This window comes from Schistocerca serialis, chromosome 2, assembly GCF_023864345.2.
Source record: "Schistocerca serialis cubense isolate TAMUIC-IGC-003099 chromosome 2, iqSchSeri2.2, whole genome shotgun sequence".
Lineage (NCBI taxonomy): Eukaryota > Metazoa > Arthropoda > Insecta > Orthoptera > Acrididae > Schistocerca > Schistocerca serialis.
This window is the reverse complement of record NC_064639.1, coordinates 757,363,200-757,384,829: the sequence shown is the minus strand read 5'-3', so window position 1 is coordinate 757,384,829 and position 21,630 is coordinate 757,363,200. Positions and strand designations below refer to the sequence as shown.

Below are 21,630 nucleotides of genomic sequence, written 5' to 3'. Positions count from 1 at the left end.
AATAACTGATGATGGTTGAAGTAGAGAGGATATAAAATGTAGACTGGCAGTGGCAAGGAAAGCGTTTCTGAAGAAGAGAAATTTGTTAACATGGAGTATAGATTTACGTGTCAGTAAGTCGTTTCTGAAAGTATTTGTATGGAAGTGAAACGTGGACAATAAATAGTTTAGACAAGAAGAGAATGGAAGCTTTCGGAATGTGGTGCTACAGAAGAATGCTGAAGATTAGATGGGTAGATCACATAACTAATGAGGAGGAACTGAATAGAATTGGGGAGAAGAGAAATTTGTGGCACAACTTGACTAGAAGAAGGGATCGCTTGGTAGGGCATATTCTGAGGCATCAAGGGATCATCAGTTTAGTATTAGAGGCCAGCATGGAGGGTAAAAATCGTAGAGAGAGACCAAGAGATGAATACACTAAACAGATTCAGAAGGATGTAGGTTGCAGTAGGTACTGGGAGATGAAGAAACTTGCACAGGATGGAGTAGCAGGGAGAGCTGGATCAAACCACTCTCTGGACTGAAGACCACAACAACAATAAAAGCACAGAAGTTACTTGATCAGCTGATTTTTATTACTTGTAAAATGCAATTTATATTTTTTAAGTATATAAAATTCTAGTGTATGCAATTTATCAAGATTGGTTCTAGGACCTCTGTAAAGGTGTGTGACCTAATGTTCTGCTTCTAAATGTCATTGGTGTTATGATTTACAATAACATTAGCCATTGCTAATCACACACAGAAACTACAGTACTATTTAGGACCATAGCTGGAGCCAGCAAGCCAGCAGGAGGTGTTTTCTGGAAGCTAGGTTACAAGTAGCTATACTATTCATCAGGCTCCTTGTTCACCTCATTACATAATTTGTCAGAATACTAGTTTGAGAGATGAAATAGTGAAGGCAGTAGAGTATCAAGTAGGTAAAAAGAATAGGGCTACTAGAAATCATTGGGTAACAGAAGAAATATTGAATTTAATTGATGAAAGGAGAAAATATAAAAATGCAGTAAATGAAGCAGGCAAAAAGGAATATAAACGTCTCAAAAATGAGATCGACAGGAAGCACAAAATGGCTAAGCAGTGATGGCTAGAGGACAAATGTAAGTAGTAGAGGCATGTATCACTATGGGTAAGATATATACTGCCTAAAGGAAAATTAAAGAGACCTTTGGAGAAAAGAGAACCACTTGTATGAATATCAAGAGCTCAGATGGAAAACCAGTTCTAAGCAAGGATGGGAAAGCAGAAAGGTGGAAGGAGTACATAGAGGGTCTATACAAAGGTGATGTACTTGAGGACAATATTATGAAAATGGAAGAGGATGTAGATGAAGATGAAATGGAAGATATGATATTGCATGAAGAAATTGACAGAGCACTGAAAGACCTAAGTCGAAACAAGACCCCAGGAGTAGACAACATTCCATTAGAACTACTGATAGCCTTGGGAGAGCCAGCACTGACAAAACTATACCATCTGGTGAGCAAGATGTATGAGACAGGCGAAATACCCTCAGACTTCAAGAAGAATATATTAATATCAATCCCAATGAAATCGGGCGTTGACAGGTGTGAATATTATCAAACTATTAGCTTAATAAGTCACAGCTGCAAAATACTAACACAAATTGTGTACAGACTAATGGAAAAACTGGTAGAAGCCAACCTTGGGAAAGATCAGTTTGGATTCCATAGAAATGTTGGAACACATGAAGCAATACTGACCCTACATCTTATCTTAGAAGATAGATCAAGGAAAGGCAAACCTACATTTCTAGCATTTGTAGACTTAGAGAAAACTTTCGACAATGTTAACTGGAATACTCTCTTTCAAATTCTGAAGGTAGTAGAGGCTCAAATACAGGGAGCAAAAGGCTATTTACAATTTGTACGGAAACCAGATGGCAGTTATAAGAGTCGAGGGGCATGAGAGGGAAGCGGTGGTTGAGAAGAGAGTGAGACAGGATTTTAGCCTATATCTGATGTTATTTAACCTGTATATTGAGCAAGCAGTAAAGGAAATAAAAGAAAAATTTGGAGCAGGAATTAAAATGTATGGAGAAGAAATAAAAACTTTGAGGTTTGCCGACGACATTTTAATTAGACAATAAAGGACCTGGAAGGGCAGTTGAATGGAATGGACAGTGTCTTGAAAGGAGGATATAAGATGAACATCAACAAAAGCAAAACTAGTCAAATGAAGTTGGGTGATGCTGAGAGGATTAGAGTAGGAAATGAGACACTTAAAGCAGTAGATGAGTTTTGCTATTTGGGGAGAAAAATGACTAATGGTGGTCGAAGTAGAGAGGGTATAAAATGTAGACTGGCAATCGCAAGGAAAGCGTTCCAGAAAAAGAAAAATTTGTTAACATCAAGTAAAGATTGAAGTGTCAGGAAGTTGTTTCTGAAAGTATTTGTATAGAATGTAGCCATGTATGGAAGTGAAACATGGAAGATAAATAGTTTAGACATGTATTGAATACAAGCTTTCGAAATATGTTGTTGCAGAAGAATGCTGAAGATTAAATGGGTAGATCACATAACGAATGATGAAGTACTGAATAGAATTGGGGGGAAGAGAAATTTGTGGCACAACTTGACTAGAAGAAGGAATCTGTTGGTGAGACATGTTCTGAGACATCAAGCGATCGTCAATGTAGTACTGGAGGGCAGCGTGGAAGGTAAAAATTATAGAGAGAGACCAAGAGATGAATATACTAAGCAGATTCAGAAGGATGTAAGTTGCAGTAGGTACTTGGAGTTGAAGAAGCTTGCACAGGATAGAGTAGCATGGAGAGCAGCATCAAACCATTCTCTGGACTGAAGACCACAATGACAACAACTAGCTAGATCCTGAGAAGATTTCAGTATGGTTACACACACACACACACACACACACACACACACACACACACACACACACACATACACGCGTGCGTGCGTGAACTTATTTGGGATACTACACGTAATAATGAGAGGAACATGTTCTCAGAGGCCTTAATGCTGTAATGCAAACTAGTGACAAATCTTGAGTTAGCTACAGCCAAATAGTCACGAGAGAAGTTGGTTTTTTGCATACCAATTACTGTAAGCTAACAATAAGTAAGCAGAAAAAATAGTATCTATTATTAAATGCAAAGTTTCATCGAAATCAGCATATCAGTGAAAGAGTATCTTAGTGAGACACATTATTCATTTTTTTTCTTTTTTTATTTATTCCAAGTAACCATTTGGACGGTGTGATAAATCAACAATGTTTTTGCTCTTTTGCTTTCAGCAGCAGTTTCTTTTGTGTCCACACTTCTTACTTCTTTGAAGATGTTGTTCCTTTTTATCTTGTCGACTTTTTCCAGTTCTGGGTTTTCTTATGTCCTGAAAATCTCTTTTCTGTTGCTTCTTTAAAATGTGTTCTGTTTCTGTTGTGTCCGAGTTGACTCCTACATTTTTGATATCTCTTACTATTTCTCTCAGCCATATGATTTTAGAATTTTAATTGTTTAATAAGTCAAAGGATTTGTTTAGTTATTTATTCTTGCATTGTTCACCCAACATGTGTGTCCATAGAACTTAAATCTCCTTTTTCTCATTGCATCTGTTATCTTTTAAACTTTCAGACGTAGTTCTGTATTGTATCTTAATCTGTATCCTGATTCGCTGCTGCTTTTGGGTCCTAGCATTTTTCTCATGATTCTTCTTTCAGTTTCTTTTCTAATCTTTTGTGCTCTCTCTTCATAGTCAGTTTAAAGAGTTTCTGCTGCATAGAGTATTTCTAGTCTTACCACTGTTTTTTAGTACTTCAGTTTTGTATTCTAGTATAAAGATTTTTAATATATATTATTTCTTGTTATTTGAAAGGCCCGCTCCATTTTATTTATTCTAGTTTCTATTGCTGTCTTTTTCATTATGTTGTTTGAGATCTGTTCTCTTAAATACATAAAACAGTCTACTTTAGGTATTGTGTTGTTATTTATTTTAAGCTTTTGAGGGGCAATATTGATATGTGCTATGAACTGTGTGTTTTCAAATGATATTTGCAGTCCTCCTTTTGCTGCTTGACATTGTAGTTTCTTAAATTGTTCTTGTGCACTTTCAAGTGAGTCTGTTATAATTGCCACGTCATTTGCAAATACTTGTTTGGCTTTCTTCCTACTTGTACTCCTTTAGTATTTATGGTCTTCCTCCAGTCTCATAACCTCTTTTTGTCTTACTCCTGATTTTATTTCAAAATTTTCTGACAGTTCTCCCATAAATGTTACATTTGATGTTGTTTTGTTATGTAGTCCTGGCTGAAAATGTCAACTAATATATTTCTGTAAATAGTATACAACTTTGTAAAATCTACAAATGTTACCACATATTTCACGACTCTGATTTTCCTAATTTTTAGGATGTGCTTTAAGTTTATGACTTGTTCTACACATGATCTACTCTTCCTGAACCCTGCATCATACTTCCCTAGCTGTGGATCAGTTATTCCTTCAGCTCTGCTTAAAAATCCCTGTGACCGGATCTTGTAGGTCATTGGCAAGAGAGAGGTTTGTATATAATTGTTAGGATCTGTTTTATCTCCCTTTTTATGTAAGAGGTGTATTATTGCAGGCATCCATTCGGCAGGTAGGTATGTTTGTTTCCCAGTTTTCTTGAATTATGTTTGTTAGGCACCATATTGTCACTAGATCCCCCACCTCCTTCCCCCAGGGGGCTCACATCATTTTTCTGATTATGTGCTTGGCGAACACAGAGTGCCAACCCTTGCAGTGCTACTTACTTTTCAATGCTACATGTCCATCCTTCTACTATTCCTTTTATCCTTGCCTTTCCATTGGACAGTTTTCTTGATGCTGAACCTGCTTAGATTTGGTCTCTGGTTTTGGACACTTGGGTTTCCTGAGCTGGGGACTGGAGGGGGCCACCAGTCCCTTGTCACCATAAGCTGTGGGCTTGGACAATGAATGTGTGGTGCAACAGTGGAATGTTTTTTGTCACAGGAAATGGGGATCTTGGCTTGGATCTCAAAAAGAACTCTCTGAATCTCAAGATGTTATGTGTGCCAATGAGATGCATGTCTGTAGAGGCTGTTGAGGTGGAGCAGTCATTAGCGAGCAACCTCTGGGGGACCTTGCTGCACCTCAGTTGCATACGGCTTACAAAGGCAAGCTAGGCTCTGTCTGGATGCGCATTCCATCCCTAGCCACTCCTGGAACACCATGAAATGACTCACTTTCATGTGCTGGTGGCCACAAGGCCCCAGCCATCTCTTCAAGTGGAAAAGATTATTACAATGCAGAGAGATACAAACACACAGTATTTCCTTGCCTGGCTATACTATGGGAAGAGGAACAAGCTAGACATCTGGGAGCAAAACGCTTCACCCAGTACTGATAGGAATACTTTTACTGCAATGAAACCATTATTTTTTGTCAAAAACATCGAAGATAAATTTGGCAACATTGAGCCTCTGGGAAAAATGTGCAATGGTTTGTCGCTAATTAAAACTTCCTCTGATGCCCAGTCTAGAGCTTTTCAGTCATATGATCATCTGGGTGAGATACCTGTTACCATTGCGCCACACAAAATCTTGAACATAGTGCAAGGAATCATCTTCCACAGAGATCTTACACTCCAAACAGATGAGAAGCTCCAGACTAAACTCCAGCAGTGAGAAGTGCATTTTATCAGACACATAGTTGAGGTCATGATTTACAGGTGTATTGTGAAACCGTATATCCCACCATCTGTGAGGTCCTCCAGATGTTTGCACTTGTCATCCCACTGTATGGTGGACCCAAAATGTGGCAGCTGTGGATGAACACTCCACAAATATAGCCCACATGAACATCCACCTTTGTATGTCAACTGCATGGAACGACAGCCCCCACTTTCACCAGTTTGCCCAGTTTCCAAGAAAGAACAGAAGATCCAGGAATACAAATCTGTTGACCACCTGTTGTATACTGAGGCAAGGAAGAAATATGAACACACACATCTTGTGGATATGATAATCAGTTACAGTAATATTATGATCGTTACCCTTGCTACCTCAACCTTCCCCAAACCAGATCTCTCACTACACTCCTCTGCCATGTTTCTCGCAGTATCGTCTTCAGGAACCATTTCACACACCCTCCCGGAGAAGCGTTCTCCTTCTTCACCATCAACCAGTAACAGGCTCCCCTGCGGGCCTGGGGGCTTGAATAGGATCGAGGTATTCCTGCCTGTCGTAAGAGGCGACTAAAAGGAGTATCACAGCTTTCGGTCTTTATGTGATGGTCCCCTGTAGGGTTTGACCAGTTTTCAAAATTTTCCTGAAGAGAGAGCCAATTGGGGAAGGGCACCTTACATGGTGCATTATGTCCATTGTGCATTGAGATCTTTAGCCCACTTTCTCATCGTGGCACTGCAGTCCCGCTCATCCTCATCTCTTGAGCGAGGACACCTTCCTGGGTGCATTTTCTTCCATCCACTATGCAGTGTCATTTTCTGCACCGAAGAGGATCATGGAATTTTTTGCACCTCATACACAGCACAGTAGCCAATACCTTGTAGTGGTGCCACCATGTACCCTGTTGGTTATATCCCCCGACAACACAGGGATCGCTCTGCTGATGCCTGTGCCATTAACTCCCCACGTATGCTGTGGAGTAAATGCCCATCTCCCTGGGGCATCGGGACTCCTGGCAATGGCCATCCTGCCAGGTGGCCCTAGCTGAGACTGGGTGGTTCCAATGGGGAGGCCCTCTGGTGCCCATGGTGAGGGCCTCTGGTCGGAGTGGGCGGCGTCAGGGCGGATGACACACCATGAAGCATGGTACGTCATCTCTTGCCGGTGGTCTGCTGTCCGCATTTCCTAAGCGGGCAAAGTCTAACTTCAATGCTAAGAAATATGACCCCAAATCATTCCCCTCCCTGGCCACACCACAGGAGGAATGCCAGGCCAAGGATGGCAGTGAAGCTTATCGCTCTGGTACCTTGTATGTACGAGAGTTGATGGGGAACCTTTCACGTCCGAGAAGCCTCAGTTTTTTGTGGAGCATTTGGAGGACAAGTTTGGGAAGGTGGAGGGCTTGTCCAAAATGTGCTCTGGGTCAGTTTCGATAAAAACGGCATCCTCTGCCCAGTCACGGACATTGCTCACTTGTGACAAGTTGGGGGATGTTTCTGTTACCAACACGCCCCATAAGAGCTTAAATATGGTTCAGTGTATTATATTACACAGGGACCTTCTTTTGCAGTCTGACGACGAGCTGTGCGAGGTGTTCATTTTGTACGGCGCGTCCATCGGGGTGCGAGGGATAATCAGGTTAAAAAACTTTCTGGCAGATTAAAATTGTGTGCAGGACTGAGACTCGAACTCGGGACCTTTGCCTTTCGCCGGCAAGTGCTCTACCATCTGAGCTACCCAAGCACGACTCACGACTTGTCCTCACAGCTTCAATTCTGCCACTACCTCGCCTCCTACTTTCCAAACTTCACAGAAGCTCTTCTACGAAGAGAAATCCAAAAAGAAGGTCCCCAAGACCAAAGGAATTGCTGTGGCACCCACACCACTGCTACCTACAAGCTCTGTGTCTGTGGATAAGGTGGAGATTCTGGCGTCCACTGAGGACCTAGATCTCACTGGACCCTCAGACACAATGGATAATATAGACTGCTCAGGTAAAAAGTCAGTGGCAGCAGGTGATCCTGTGGCGTAAACTGCTTCATTGAATGTTTCATGCATTCCCAGTCTCACGATGATGTCATCTTCCAGTAGAATTGCGACGGTTTTTTCCACCGCCTGACTGAGCTACGGCAACTGTTAAGCCTTACACCTGCTTTCTGCATTGCCCTCCAGGAAACCTGGTTCTCGGCAATGCGGACCCCTGCCCACCGCAGCTATAAGAGATATCACAGGAACCGTAACGATATAATTGAGTGTCAGGTGGAGTTTGCGTTTAGGTCCTGAACTCAGTCTGTAGTGAAAATGTGCTCCTTCAAGTGGCTGTCAGAATAAGGACGATGCAGGAAATAACTGTCTGCAATGTATATCTTGCTCCAGATGGTGCAATATCCCTGAATGTCTTAACTGCAAGGATTGATCAGCTCCCTAAACCTTTTCTACTTTTGGGAGATTTTAACACCCGTAACCCCTTGTGGGGTGGCACCATTCTTACTGGGCGAGGCAAAGATGTCGAAACTCTGCTGTCTCAGTTCAACCTCTGCCTCTTAAATACTGGGGCCGCCACACATTTCGGTGTGGCTCATGGTAATTGCTTGGCCACTGATTTATCAATTTGCAGCCCAGGACTTCTACCATCTAAACACTGGAGAGCACATGACGACCTGTGTGGTAGTGACCACTTCCCCATTTTCCTGTCACTGCCCTGGTGTCAGGCCCAGGGATGCCTGTCCAGATGGGCTTTAAACAAGGTGAACTGGGAAACTTTAACCTCTGCTGTCACCATTGAATCTCTCCCTCACAATAACATTGATGTGATGGTTGAGCAGGGGACTAAAACAATCGTTTCTGTGGCAGAAAACACGATCCCTCGCTCTTTAGGGTGCCCCCGGCGAAAGGCACTCCCATGGTGGTTGCCGGAAGTCTCTGAAGCAATTAAGGAGTGTCAATGAGCTCTACAGCGGCATAAGCAGCAGCCTTCCCTGGGGCACCTCATATCCTTTCAACGGGTCTGTGCCCGAGTTTGCCAACATATCAAATGACGCAAGCAGGAGTGTTGGGAGAGATATGTCTCAACCATTGTGTGCCATATGTCCCCTTCCCAAGTCTGGGCAAAGATCAAACATTTTTTTGGGTGCCAGACCACAACAGGTGTTCCTGGTGTTAACATAAATGGCGTGTTACCTACTGATGCAAATGCGATTGCCGAGCACTTTGGTGAGCACTGTGCTCTAGTGTCTGCATTACAGAATTATCCCCCTAGCCTTTCGAACTCTCAAGCAGCAGCTGGAAGGGAAAGTCCTTACATTCACTACACACCACAGTGAATACTATGATGCCCCATTTACAGAGTGGGAGCTCCTCAGTGCCCTTGCACATTGCCCCGACACTGCTCCTGGGCCAGATCGGTTTCACAGTCAGATGATTAAACATCTCTCATCTGATTACAAGCGACATCTCATTGTCATCTTCAAAAGGATCTGGTGGGACGGCGTCTTTCCATCGCAGTGGCGGGAGAGCACCATCATTCTGGTGCTCAAACCTGGTAAAAACCCATTTGATGTGGATAGCTATTGGCCCATCAGCCTCACCAACATTCTTTGTAAGCTGCTGGAATGTATGTTGTGTCAGCAGTTGGGTTGGGTCCTGGAGACAAGTGGCCTACTGGCTTCTGCCAGGGTCACTCTACCACTGATAATCTTGTGTCCTTCGAGGCTGCCATCCGAACAGCCATTTCCAGATGCCAACACCTGGTTGCCATCTGTTTTGATTTACGAAAAGTGTATGACACCACCTGGCAACATCATATCCTTGCCACATTATATGAGTGGGGTCTCCGAGGCCTGCATCTGATTTTTATCCAAAATTTCTTGTCGCTTCGTACTTTCCGTGTCCAAGTTGGTGCTTCCCAAAGTTCCTCCCCCCCCCCCCCCCCCCTCCCCCCATATCCAGGAGAATGGGGTCCCATAGTGCTTTGTATTGAGTGTGTCTATTTTTAATGGCCATTGATGGTCTTGCAGCAGCTGTAGGGCTGTCCGTCTCACCTTCTCTGTACGAAGATGACTTCTGCATATTGTACTGCTCCACCAGTACTGGTGTTGCTGAGTGGCACCTACAGGAAGCCATCCACAAAGCGCAGTCATGAGCTCTAGCCCAAGGTTCCCAGTTTACGGCCACAAAGTCATGTGTTATGCACTTCTGTCAGTGTCGTACCGTTCATCCAGAACCACAATTTTACCTTAATGATGATCCACTCAGTGTAGTGGAGACATATCGATTCTTATGACTGGTTTTTGACGCCCGATTGACTTGGCTTCCTCACCTTCATCAACTTAAGCAGAAGTGCTGGCAGTACCTCAATGCCCTCCACTGCCTGAGCAACACCAAATAGGGTGCAGATCGCTCTATGCTGCTGCAGCTCCATAGAGCCCTTGTTAAATCCTGCCTTTACTATCGGGTGTGGTTTTTGGTTCGGCAGTGTCCTCAGAATTGCGTTTACTTGACCCAGTGTATCACTGTGGTGGTCGCCTAGCGACTGGAGCTTTTAGGATGAGTCCGGTGACCAGCGTCCTTGTGGAAGCCGGAGTCCCTCCATTGAAAATTAGGTGTGCACAACTGCTGGCCAGTTACGTTGCACACATTCATAGTTCTCCAGCGTGTCTGAATCACTGTCTCCGTTATCCACCCACAGTGGTTCATCTCCCTCATCAGCGGCCCAGGTCAGATCTTCCAATTGCAGTTCGTGTCCGATCCATTCTTTCCAAACTAGAGTCCTTGCCTTTACCACCTATACTTGAGGTCCATTCATGTACACCTCCATGTTGTCCACCTAGGCTGCGGCTTCACCTCGACCTTTCACATGGCCCTAAGGACTCAGTTAACCCCGCGACTCTCCGCTGCCACTTCCTCTCGATTCTTGACATATACCGAGGCCACAAAGTGGTTTTCATTGATGGGTCTATGGCTGATGCTCACGTTGGCTTCACATATGTCCATGGAGGACATATTGAACATCATTCCTTGCCTGATGGCTGCAGTGTTTTCATGGTTGAGCTGGTGGCTATATCTCGTGCTCTTGAGCACATCCCTTCAGGCCCTGGGGAGACATTTCTTCTGTGTACTGACTCCTTGAGCAGCATACACGCTATCGACCAGTGCTACCCTAGTCATCCTTTGGTAGCGACCATCCAGGAGTCTATCTATGCCCTGGAACGGTCCAGTCATTCAGTGGGGTTTGTCTGGATCCCCGGTCATGTCAGAATCCCAGGCAACGAACTTTCTGACAGACTGGCCAAACTGGCTATGCAGAAACTGCTTATGGAGGTCGACTTCTCTGCAACTGACTTCCGTTCAGTACTATGCTGCAAGGTTTTGTGGCTTTGGGAGACGGAATGGCATAACCTCAGCATGCACAACAAACTGTGTGCCATTAAGGAGACTACGAATGTGTGGCAGTCCTCCACGCGGGCCTCTTGCAGGGACTCTGTAGTTCTCTGCCAGCTCTGCATTGGCCACACTTGTGTGACACATGGCTACCTCCTGTGCTGTGATGACCCACCTCGGTGTTGGTGCGGCACGCGGCTGACAGTGGCCCATATCTTGGTGAGCTGTCCTTCTTTGACTGCCCTGCGATGGACTCTTCATTTACCGGATTCGTTGGCATTAATTTTAGCTGACAACGCCTCATCAGCTAATTTAGTTTTACATTTTATTCGTGACAATGGATTTTATCATTCTATATGTTTTAGTGTATGTCCTTTGTCCCTTTGTGTTCTGCGCTCTAATACTTTTAAGGTGGATGTTTTAATGTGTCACGGAGTGGCTGGCTTTTCCTTTTTGTTCTCATTGTCAGCCAGCCACGGTCATCTGCTCTCTTGTTTTTACCCCTTCTACCTGTTTTTGCTTCTCTCTTTGGTTTTCTTTCCTGTTTTGTCCATAGTAGTGTTGGTTGTCCTTCTGTTGTTCTTCCTTTCTCCTGTTATTGTGCTGCACGTCTCCTTTCTTTTCTTCTGTCCTGTGTGTAATTATTTTACTGGGAACAAGGGACTGATGACCTTGCAATTTGGTCCCTTCCACCTCCCCTCCCCCCCCTCCCCCTCTTTTAAACCAACCAACCAGTGACAGGGTTTCCCCTCTCGCAATCCCTCTCTCGGCAACCTCCAGGCTGGAGGACCAATGCCAAACAGTGGCTGCAGGAGACATGGCCTGTCAGCTCTTCATCTGTTCTGTACTCACTGTCTATAGCCCCTTGAATTAACCTAGCCCACCCACATTTATGGAGGAAAAGAAGAAGAAGAAGAATCAGGACATGGCTCCTCTGATCCCCCCATGCAGTTGGATTCTGAGCTAATGTTTGTGTGTGTGGTTATATCCCCACTGGTGAGAGGCAGTGATCCTGAGGTGTGATTGGTGGTCCTTGTCCCTCCATGCCTGACTTGGCCATGTGTAATCGTCCAGTGGAATTTTAATGGGTATTTCTGTCATCTGCCAGAACTACAGCACCATATTTCCTCCTCTTCTACTATCGTTTGCATTGCTCTCTAAGAAACAGATTTCACTGATGACCATTTTCCAATGCTCCAAGGCTATCATGCATTCTGTTGGAATGGTTCTGGTTCTGAAAGGGCATTTGGAGGGGTTAAAACATTGGTTCATACAGATGTCATCAGCGATTGGGCTCCCCCTTGTACTTCATTGGAGGCAATAGTGGTGCCTCAGCAAACAACATTTGCAGTATTTATATTCCTCCAAGCAGGCCACTTCCTTATGTTGAATTGCCACTTTAATCCAATAACTCCTCACCCCCTTTTCTCCTGCTTAGGACTTCAACACACAGTCCCTTGTGGGAGAGCACCAGTTTGTCTGTTAGGGGCCTCCTGATTGATCAGCTACTCAGAGACCATGATATGTGCCTCCTCAGTGGTGGTTCTCCAATGCACCGTAGTGCCATCCATGGTAACCTTCCCATTTTAGCTATTGATCTGACGATCTCTTTCCCATAGTCGTGTGGTTTTGCTACATTGCTCACTACATGATGACATTTGTGACATTGGCACTTTCTGGTGATCCTGTCATTTCCTTGCTGCCTCCAAACAGACCATCTACCATGTTGAGTACTTCACAGGGGCAACAGACATTTGGAAGCCTCTACTGCTATGTTCTCTGCCTCCTGTCAGGTTATATTGATTAGTTTTTGCAAGGTATCTCAGATGTGTTCATCCACACTGGGAACTGTTATTCCCCTTTGTACAGTCTTCTCCCTCCGCCCCCCCCCCCCTCCCAATTGGCTGGTCCCATAGTGTATCAAAGACAATGCAATATATTCAGGATTCCTGCTGAGCCTTGCAATGATTCAAATGACATCCTTCGCAGACCGACTTTATCACAAAATGAAATTTTAACTCTGCAGCGGAGTGTGTGCTAATAGGAAACTTTCTGGCAAGTTAAAATGGTGTGCTGAACTGAGACTCGGTCTGGCACACCATTTAAATTTGCAACAAAGTTTCATTTCAGCGCACACTCTGCTGCACAGTGAAAATTTCATTCTGGAAACATCCCCCAGGCTGTGGCTAAGCCATGTCTTTGCAGTGTCCTTTCTCTCAGTAGTGCTAGTCTTGGAAGTTTTGCAGGAGAGCTTCTGTGAACTTGGGAAGGTGGGAGACAAAGTACTGGCAGAAGTAAGGCTGTTGAGGATGGGCCATGAGGCATGCATGGGCAGCTCGGTTCGCAGAGCACTTGCCCGTGAAATGCAAAGATCCTGAGTCAGAGTCTCGGTCCGGCACACCATTTTAGTATGCCAGGATGTTTCAGCTTATCACTTTTAAGGGGCTTTGTTCTAAGGCTCACTATCTATTAAAACACAGTAGGAATGAATTCTCGGAAAGCTATGTCTCCTCCCTGAAGATGTGTGCCTCTTATCTCAAGCGTGAGCCAAGCCTCGTGATCTTATGGGCCACCAGCGATCAACAGCTGTTCTTAGTCTTGGTTGAAAGGGGTCCTTTGTATTGATTCATTGGTTCTTACAGAACACCTTGTGATCCACTTTGTAACTGCATCAGTGTTCTCTTCCTATCTGGCTGCAGAACCCAATGTCTCCCAACAGTTACTGGCAGATTAGCCTGAGCAACATACTCTGTAAGCTGCCTGAAAGGATGGTTGCTTTCAGATTATAGTGGTTTCTCAAATCTCGAGGCCTCTTGTCCACTTGTCGGTGTGGTTTCCGGGAGGTATGATCCACAATCGACCATCTGGTGTGGTTGGAAGCAGCAATCTGACGGGCTTTTTGTAAATGTTATCATCTTGTTGCAGCCTTTTTTGACCGGCATAAGCCAATGTAACGTTGTTTTACTTACTCTCCATGACTGGAGCTTTTGAGGCCACCTTCCATTTTTTATTCAGCAGTTTTTGTCCCACAGGTGACTGGGTTAGAGTTGACACTTCACTCAGCTCCACACAGATCCAATAGAACGCTGTACCACAGGGCTCAGTGTTGAAAGTCACTCTCTTCCTCATAGCCATCAATGACTAGTGACATCTGTTGGGTTGCTGGTCACCTCTGATTTTTCTGTATGGCGCAGCTCCCACACTGTAGCCTCTGCTGAAAACCACCTCCAAGCGGCCATCCAGTGGTCCTCTGGATGGTCCTCTGCATGCTCCCTTTCCAACAGTTTCAAATCTCTCCTACAGAAATGCAGGTAATGCATTTCTGCCATTGTACCACGGTCCATCCTGACCCAGAACTCTACTTAGATACCCAGCATCTGGATGTTGTAGCACAGTCCTGTTTGTTCGGCCTCCCTTTTGATAAAAGTCTGACTTGGCTGCCCTGTATTCATCACCTGAAGACTGGCTGCTTCCTTACCCATGTATCTAGAGATGCGGATCACGCTATTCTTACCTCTATCTACTGGACCCTACTTTCATCTGTACTGGATAGTGGTTGCCAGGTTTATGGTTTGGCAGCTGCTTCAGCTTTGAAACTGTTAGATCCAGTCCACCATCATGTAGCAACTGTGCCTTTCGGACTAGTCCTGTAGACAGTCTACGTGCTGAAGCAGGGATCTTCCCTCTTCAGATTTGATGGTACCATCTTATGGTCTCCTGTGCAATTGCCATTCAACAATTCTTTGATCATCCCACTTATCCCATTCTCTTTGCATATGAGAGATGTCATCCTTGTGGTACATATCCTCAGGTGGGATTACTAGTGGGAATGCACCTTGCTTCTCTGTGCCAAGACCTCCATCTCCCCTCCCTAGACTGTGCCTCCTGTGTTTTCTTGTACAGTCTCCAGTATCTGCTGCCCAGGCCACAGATTAGGACTGATCCAGGGTGCTATCTTCTTTTACACTGATGGCTCTAAAACTGTAGGTCAAACAGGATATGATTTTACATCTTCTGCCAGTATCAAACATCATTTGCTGCTGAAAAAATGTAAAGTGTTTATTGTAGAGCTGACAGCCATTAGCAGAGCCCTCTATTTTATTAAATGGGCTTCTCTTGACAGCGTTTAATATGTACTGTGTCAGTGAGCAGTCTCTAGTCTATTGACCAATAACTGTTCTTGTCACAGTTTGCTCTCCTGTATTGGTGACCTTCTCGGTGACCTTCATTGTGCTGCCTGCCCAGTTGTCTTTCCCTGAGTTACAAGTCATATGGGTATCCCAGGGAACTTCCACTTTTCATAGAAGGAATCCACAGTGCTTTGTTGTCTCTGCATCGGTCATACCAAGTTAATCCATGGTTTTATTTTGTGTAAAGAATATAACATCAGATCTAATTTTGTGCTTAGTTTTATGTTTGTAATTGATTTTCTAATTTATTTTGACTATTCCTAGTTGGTATCTTTTGTTATAGGGTGAAATCAGTGATTGTTTCGTAACTTAAATTCTATTGTTGACATATAAACAAATATAAATTCTGTACTAATTATAAGCATTTGGAAGATGAAATGCTAGTAATCTTACAGTATCTATTTGACTCTATTTGAAAACATGTTAGCAGAGCCAGCTCATAATTAATTCCAAAGAAATTAACACTTTTGTCAAAAGTATTGTTTGCATAACAATATATGTTAATTTCATTATTTAAACAAATATTTTAGCTTAGTGCTTGTAATAGAAGAAACTGTTAAAAAGACAGAACTTTTTGATGTATTCAGTTAATTTAATGATTTAAGTTTTAATTGAAATTTTTGTAAATTAGACTTCGAACAGTGCGCGTAGTTTCAGTCCCTATTATTGTGAAGATATATAAGGGTCCAATTTTTGGTCACGGGACAGGCAGTCCATGGCTGAGTTTCAGACGAGTAACCTGTGGTGGTCAGAACCACAACAACAATGCTTCAAATTAACTGTGGAATAAATGTTAAACAATTAGGCCATGTGTAAAACCAGTGACAGTGTCTGCTCCATACGTACCTGATTATTCTTCAAGAACTGTGAACTTTGCGGTTAGGTTTTACTGCTCATAGATGTTCAACAGGAAACTATTGTAGCATTATGTGGAGGTTCGCCTGCAATCTATTAATGAGGCTTATGGAAAGATTAAACAATAGTGCACTGGCCCTATGATTGTGTATTATTGGGGGGTTGTGTAAACAGTGAAAGTAAAAGACTGTGTAACGCAACTGTGCATATGTTGGCTACATTATTTACCGTTGTCAGTGTCCAAATTACAAAACCCATTGTTCACCCAGTGTAGCAATGCAGTACGTTGACACCGAGGACAACAAATGAAGAAATAAAGCAGGTGAAACCTTTACAGTCTGAAGTAATTTTTCTGAAGCTTAGATTTGGATGAAATTAAAAAAAGTGTGACACTAGTTTCCCAGCTTTCAGAATGTTAGAAATTGAACAAAGTTTTTTATTTTTCATGCTTGTGATAACTGTGTACATATTAACTTTACAGACAGGCAACATCACACATTCTTTCCTAGTACCTACAGTGACAATTTTGCATGAGGTAACTAGCCTCAGATTTCTAAGATTCTGTCATCGATATGGTCTTGACTAATATAACTTTTGAATTTTTTAAAAATCTAAATACCTTGTAATACTGTCCTTGTTTTCCCACCCCATTTGACACACACTTCCATTCTTTTTACTTATCCATGGCGGACAGCTGTGGACAGAAAAGAATGGCTGCTTACCATAAAGCTAGTTCTAGCCTTTTTTAATAGTAGAAAGTTTGAAGTATATATGCTATTTTTAACAATTAATTGTAAGCAAGGGTTAATTTGTTGCATCAATTGCTGCACAACAAATGTCTGTAAATAAATTTAACACATTGGATACACACTGCATTGCTCAAGTCATATGTAAGAACTAATTTCAGAATCCCTTAAAAGAAATAAAAGTTGTGCATTTTGGAGGAAAACATTCAGTATATTCCAGGATATTACATTATCAGTGAGTATAGATCAAATGTCACATTTTGCGCTCCTAGGCTTCTGCACAGTTATGGACATTGATTCACTGAGTCAGACACACACACACACACACACACACACACACACACACACACACCACACAGTGTATTGTGTGATTGCTGTCTTGAAAGAGAAGTTTCATGAATGTGGATCAAGCCAAGTTATACATTAATATGCGAAAGCAGCTGCTGAAGTCTGCTTCTGTGAAATATGCTAACCACAAATTATGACTAGTGCTAATCTACTTTCATTATAATAATGGAAGTTACTTCACAATTACTCAACATATGTGTGAAAATGATAGATGTAGCACTATAAATAGAATTTTGAGAAACAAAATTTTGGATAAAATTCTACAAAATAATAGCTATTCCAACAAGGACATACAACAAAAAATTATAGATGAGTAAATAAACTGTACATACAAAGAGTACTGAAAACCAAGAGGGTATGTTTAAGAGCAGGTTGTGGTACCTAGAAAATAAATCAGGAGTAATAACATATTGATCAAGTTACATATAATATAGTTAGTGAGTGGGCGTTTTCAAGGAAGATGTGGGAAATCATATTGAAAAGCTCCACAATAAACCTTGAGAGGCTTATACAGTAATTCTTTGTAGGCACACACAAAAATGCTTTCAAAGGCTCTAAAAGATGGCCGTGTATGAATGGTTACTTTCACTTTTGGAAAGAGCAAGACATGCAGTAGCAGCCCAAAATAACCAGTTTCTTCTTTTTCCTGGTCTTATCCTGTATCCTCATGGGGTCACCATGTTACTTATTGGATTTGTCAATGTTGTTGTCAAAATAACTGACTGAATCGGTGTATTAAAGTCAGAATTAATCATAGTATGTGTAAATAGTTTTTGTGTGCAATCCGGAGTGTTTAATTTTTTTGCAGTATCTTAAGATTCACTGAGTTTTTAAGAGTCAGTGCTGTGTTGTGACTAAAAAAAAGTAGGACCATTGATATGACAGATGTCTAGCAGCGTTTTTTTCATCCCTCCAGATATTGGCTCTTCTTTGTGTTTGTCACATTGTTAACAAAGAGCATTGCTGAGCATATGACGTTTAACAGTAAGAATTAAACAATCAAAAGGCCAAGATGGAATACCGACAGTATTATGAAAAGGATTGACTGCTGCTCACCACATAGGGAGGAGCTGTTGAGTTGCACACACACAGATTCAAACAAGCACAACTCGGCTCTGGCTGCTGTGGCCCAACTCAGATCATGAATGAGACCGTGGCCATGTGTGTATGAGCTGTGCTTGTGTGTGTTTCTTATTTCCAAAGAAGACCTTTTGGCCGAAAGCTTAAATGTTTAGCAGTCTTTTCATAGTACTGGCTGTGGCTCAACGCCTCCACCGTGTGGTGAGTAGCAATCTATCCTTTTCACAATATTGGGAACAGTAATAAAATTGGTTACAGACACAAGCTAATGTTAAATCTTCAGTGCCTAAACCCGTTTTTTACTTGAACACCCCATGGATATGTCTTTATTGTTAGAAATTGATTCTGCCAGCTGTCATATGTTTCAATGATTGTTAAAATAGCAGAGATGGCTTTAATTGTGGTTTCCTTGGAGAAATCTGTTGCAGAATTGTGGCTGAGATACCATAATTGAATTCGTGCTTGAATTTTTTTGTATTTAAAATATACATAGTGGTGCTCATTAAAATCAAAACACATAGTTGATGCAAATTTCGTATCGTAAGAGAAAAATTAGGAGCTTTTACATTTTGTTATTAATTTTCAACCTTTTTATGTATCTCCTCCTTTTTTAATTTTAGATCTCACTGACATGGATCATGAACCAGTTTACAGTAAAGAAGGCCTGTCCACTGCAGAGGCACTTACTCGATTGCACCAAGATATAGAATCTGTTCTCAAGGAACATCAGTTGTGCCATAAGAAAAGGTATTTAATCACTGTGTGTCATTAGTCCTTTTCATGAGTCTTAATCAGAGTTCAGTTGCAATAATTTTTTTGTTTGTTTATTTTTTACAGGTTCAGTAACATATGGCATAAGCAATGGTTGAGAGATGCACTACACCATGAAAGTCGATACACAACCTTTTGTTGGACATCTGCAGTTGCCATTCTTGCTTGCAGTTTTGCGCTGTTTTTTGCATATATTGTAGATAAAAGTGACAGGTACTACACAATAATTACACAGCATATTTTTTTTATATTTATATTTATTTTATATCTCCAGGAGATTCTCATCTTAATATTTTTTTTTTTAGGTTATGCTGTCTACTCACACAAGGAATACTGCTTCTTCTACTATTGGTGATCAATGTATATTTGGTTTTGAGAGAGAACAAATTGCGGCACTCTGAAATGACTACAAGAATTCTTGAAATTCTTCATCAGTTAAAAGGTTTTTTGTCATTAATGTTACAATATTTTGGAAGTATCATGTACAGCAGCATAATGTTATTTCAAGCATAACTAATCATACTTTTCAATTATTGACTATATAACGTAAATGGATAGATAAAAAAATCTATTCACCAAGTGGCTTCAGGGGAACCCACACACACAAAAGGGTTCAACTTTTACAAGCTTTTGGAGCCAGTGGCTCCTCCTCCTGGCAGAAGAGTTGAAGGGGAAGGTAGAGGGGTGAAGGAAAAGGTCAGGAGAGATTTAGAGATAGGGGTACAGTTCAGAAAAGTCACCTAAAGCCCTGGGTCAGAGGAGAATTACCGGATGGGATGAGAAGGAAAGACAGAGTGTTTGGGAATACTGCTTGCTTCTGAGACACTGTTTCTCATTTGAACACACAATGTTCACATCAAGAGCTGACTGTAGAACACTGGAAGTATGTTATCTGATCCAATGAACATTGTTGCTGCCTGTAGATGAAAATATTCAGTGTGAACTACAATAAGCCTTCAGGGAAGGTAGGTGTGTGTGTGTGTGTGTGTGTGTGTGTGTGTGTGTGTGAGAGAGGCAGAGAGAGAGGGGGTGGAGGGTGGGGATTGCATGATGACCACTGTGCTCAAGGAATTGTGCAAGCTACAGTAGGTTAGATTATGTGGTAGGACACTGATGTCCTCTAATTCCAGATACTTGTTCAGCACATGCCACAGCAAGTCAAAACTGTGAAGATGATTGTTGAATGTTTAAAACACTATTACGATGAAAGTATTTGATGCTTTCTTATCTTTCTTATCTCTCTCTCGTGTGTACATGCATATGGTGTGCGCCTCTCAGTGCTGTCATCCACATTTTTCTGGTATTTTGTCAAGAAACTTTGATTAATTTTTTCTCATCAAGACTGAATGTTTTAGTGCCTATTTTATGAATAATATAGCAGTTAGTTTTAGCAGTAATATGTATTTATGAATACAGTGTGTGATAGCAAAATTGCCTGTTTGGGTTGTGAACAACTTCAATGTACATTAGCCATTTAAAGTTTTGAAGTGATAAGAGGTTCTGAAATCAGTGTATGAATTTGTTTTATGAAAAGAAATATTTATGTCACTCTTAATGTTTTCTTTAGTCATAATGAAGCTATAAAACTCAGTGCAGAAATACATTTTTTAAAATGGACAATTTGACCAGATGCTTCGGAGACGTGTCAGTGGTATCCAGAAAATTACCCACACTTGTGCTCACCAGTCTCACCTTGCATTACTCTGCAGTGGACTTATCGTGATGGAAAACTGGTGAACTTGCCATGGGCACTCCTTGTGCGTGATGATATTGTCGTCATCAGACCTGGACAACAGGCTCCTGGGCGATGTTCTCCGCTCAATGTAAGTCTTCATGCTAATTGAATTTATGAGCAGATATACTTCATATGGTAAAAAATGTGAGCTTGACTATATTATGTATTAAATGATTGCCATCCAGTTTCTTAATATGTCTATCATTCAGTCTTCACTCTCATTTACCGTTTATCTGTATACCTGTTCAGAGATTTTTCAATTTTATATTGTTTCACTGAAAGGGATCTGCTTTTCTTTTGACGAGCTCTATCATTTTCTCCCGTTATAAACAACATTTTGTGGCTGTTAATGCGATCATGTGTGCTCTGGCAATTAGCGATGTCAACAGTTTTCAGTACAGACTCCTCATTTCACTAATTTAGAATTCTGAAGGTCATAAATATTTTTAAGCTTTCCACGCATTACGAAATTGAAATCAGACATCCAGCTGTCAACCCTTTTTTTCCACAATTCAATACAAATTTTGATATTTTCAGCTCACTTTAAGACCTGCTGTCCACGTTACAAGATATCAGACAATCTATACATCTCAAAGCAGTTTTTGGTGATATTTAAGCACAATTATTTTGAATAGTGTTGTACATTATGCAGACTGAAAGCTACATCAGCGAGGAAAAATATGACACTTGTCTGTCTCAAGTATTATTATTATTATTATTATTATTATTATTATTATTAATCACGGCGGTGTTTTCCAAACAACATGAAAACTTTCAAAATGTGAATGATTTAGGAGTAAAGGAGGCAACTCACCAAATTGTTGAAGTGTTGAGTCACACACAGACACACAGAAAAGAA

At 41.8% G+C, this 21,630-nt stretch overlaps 1 protein-coding gene across 13 annotated transcripts in view; it reads left to right on the top strand.

The window, feature by feature from the left end:
- Positions 1-21,630, top strand: part of LOC126457957 (transmembrane protein 94) — a 504,907-nt gene that overhangs the window by 58,726 nt on the left and 424,551 nt on the right. For 12 of the 13 annotated variants that reach the window (XM_050094697.1, XM_050094693.1, XM_050094699.1 and 9 more), the window contains exons 2-5: positions 18,886-19,012; positions 19,103-19,249; positions 19,342-19,478; positions 20,666-20,859. In XM_050094697.1, the coding sequence (XP_049950654.1) occupies positions 18,897-19,012; positions 19,103-19,249; positions 19,342-19,478; positions 20,666-20,859 (594 nt within the window). In that variant the 5' untranslated portion in view covers positions 18,886-18,896. Of the gene's footprint in view, positions 1-16,394; positions 16,414-18,885; positions 19,013-19,102; positions 19,250-19,341; positions 19,479-20,665; positions 20,860-21,630 lie in introns of those variants that run through there. The other variant, XM_050094700.1, reaches the window with a different exon arrangement.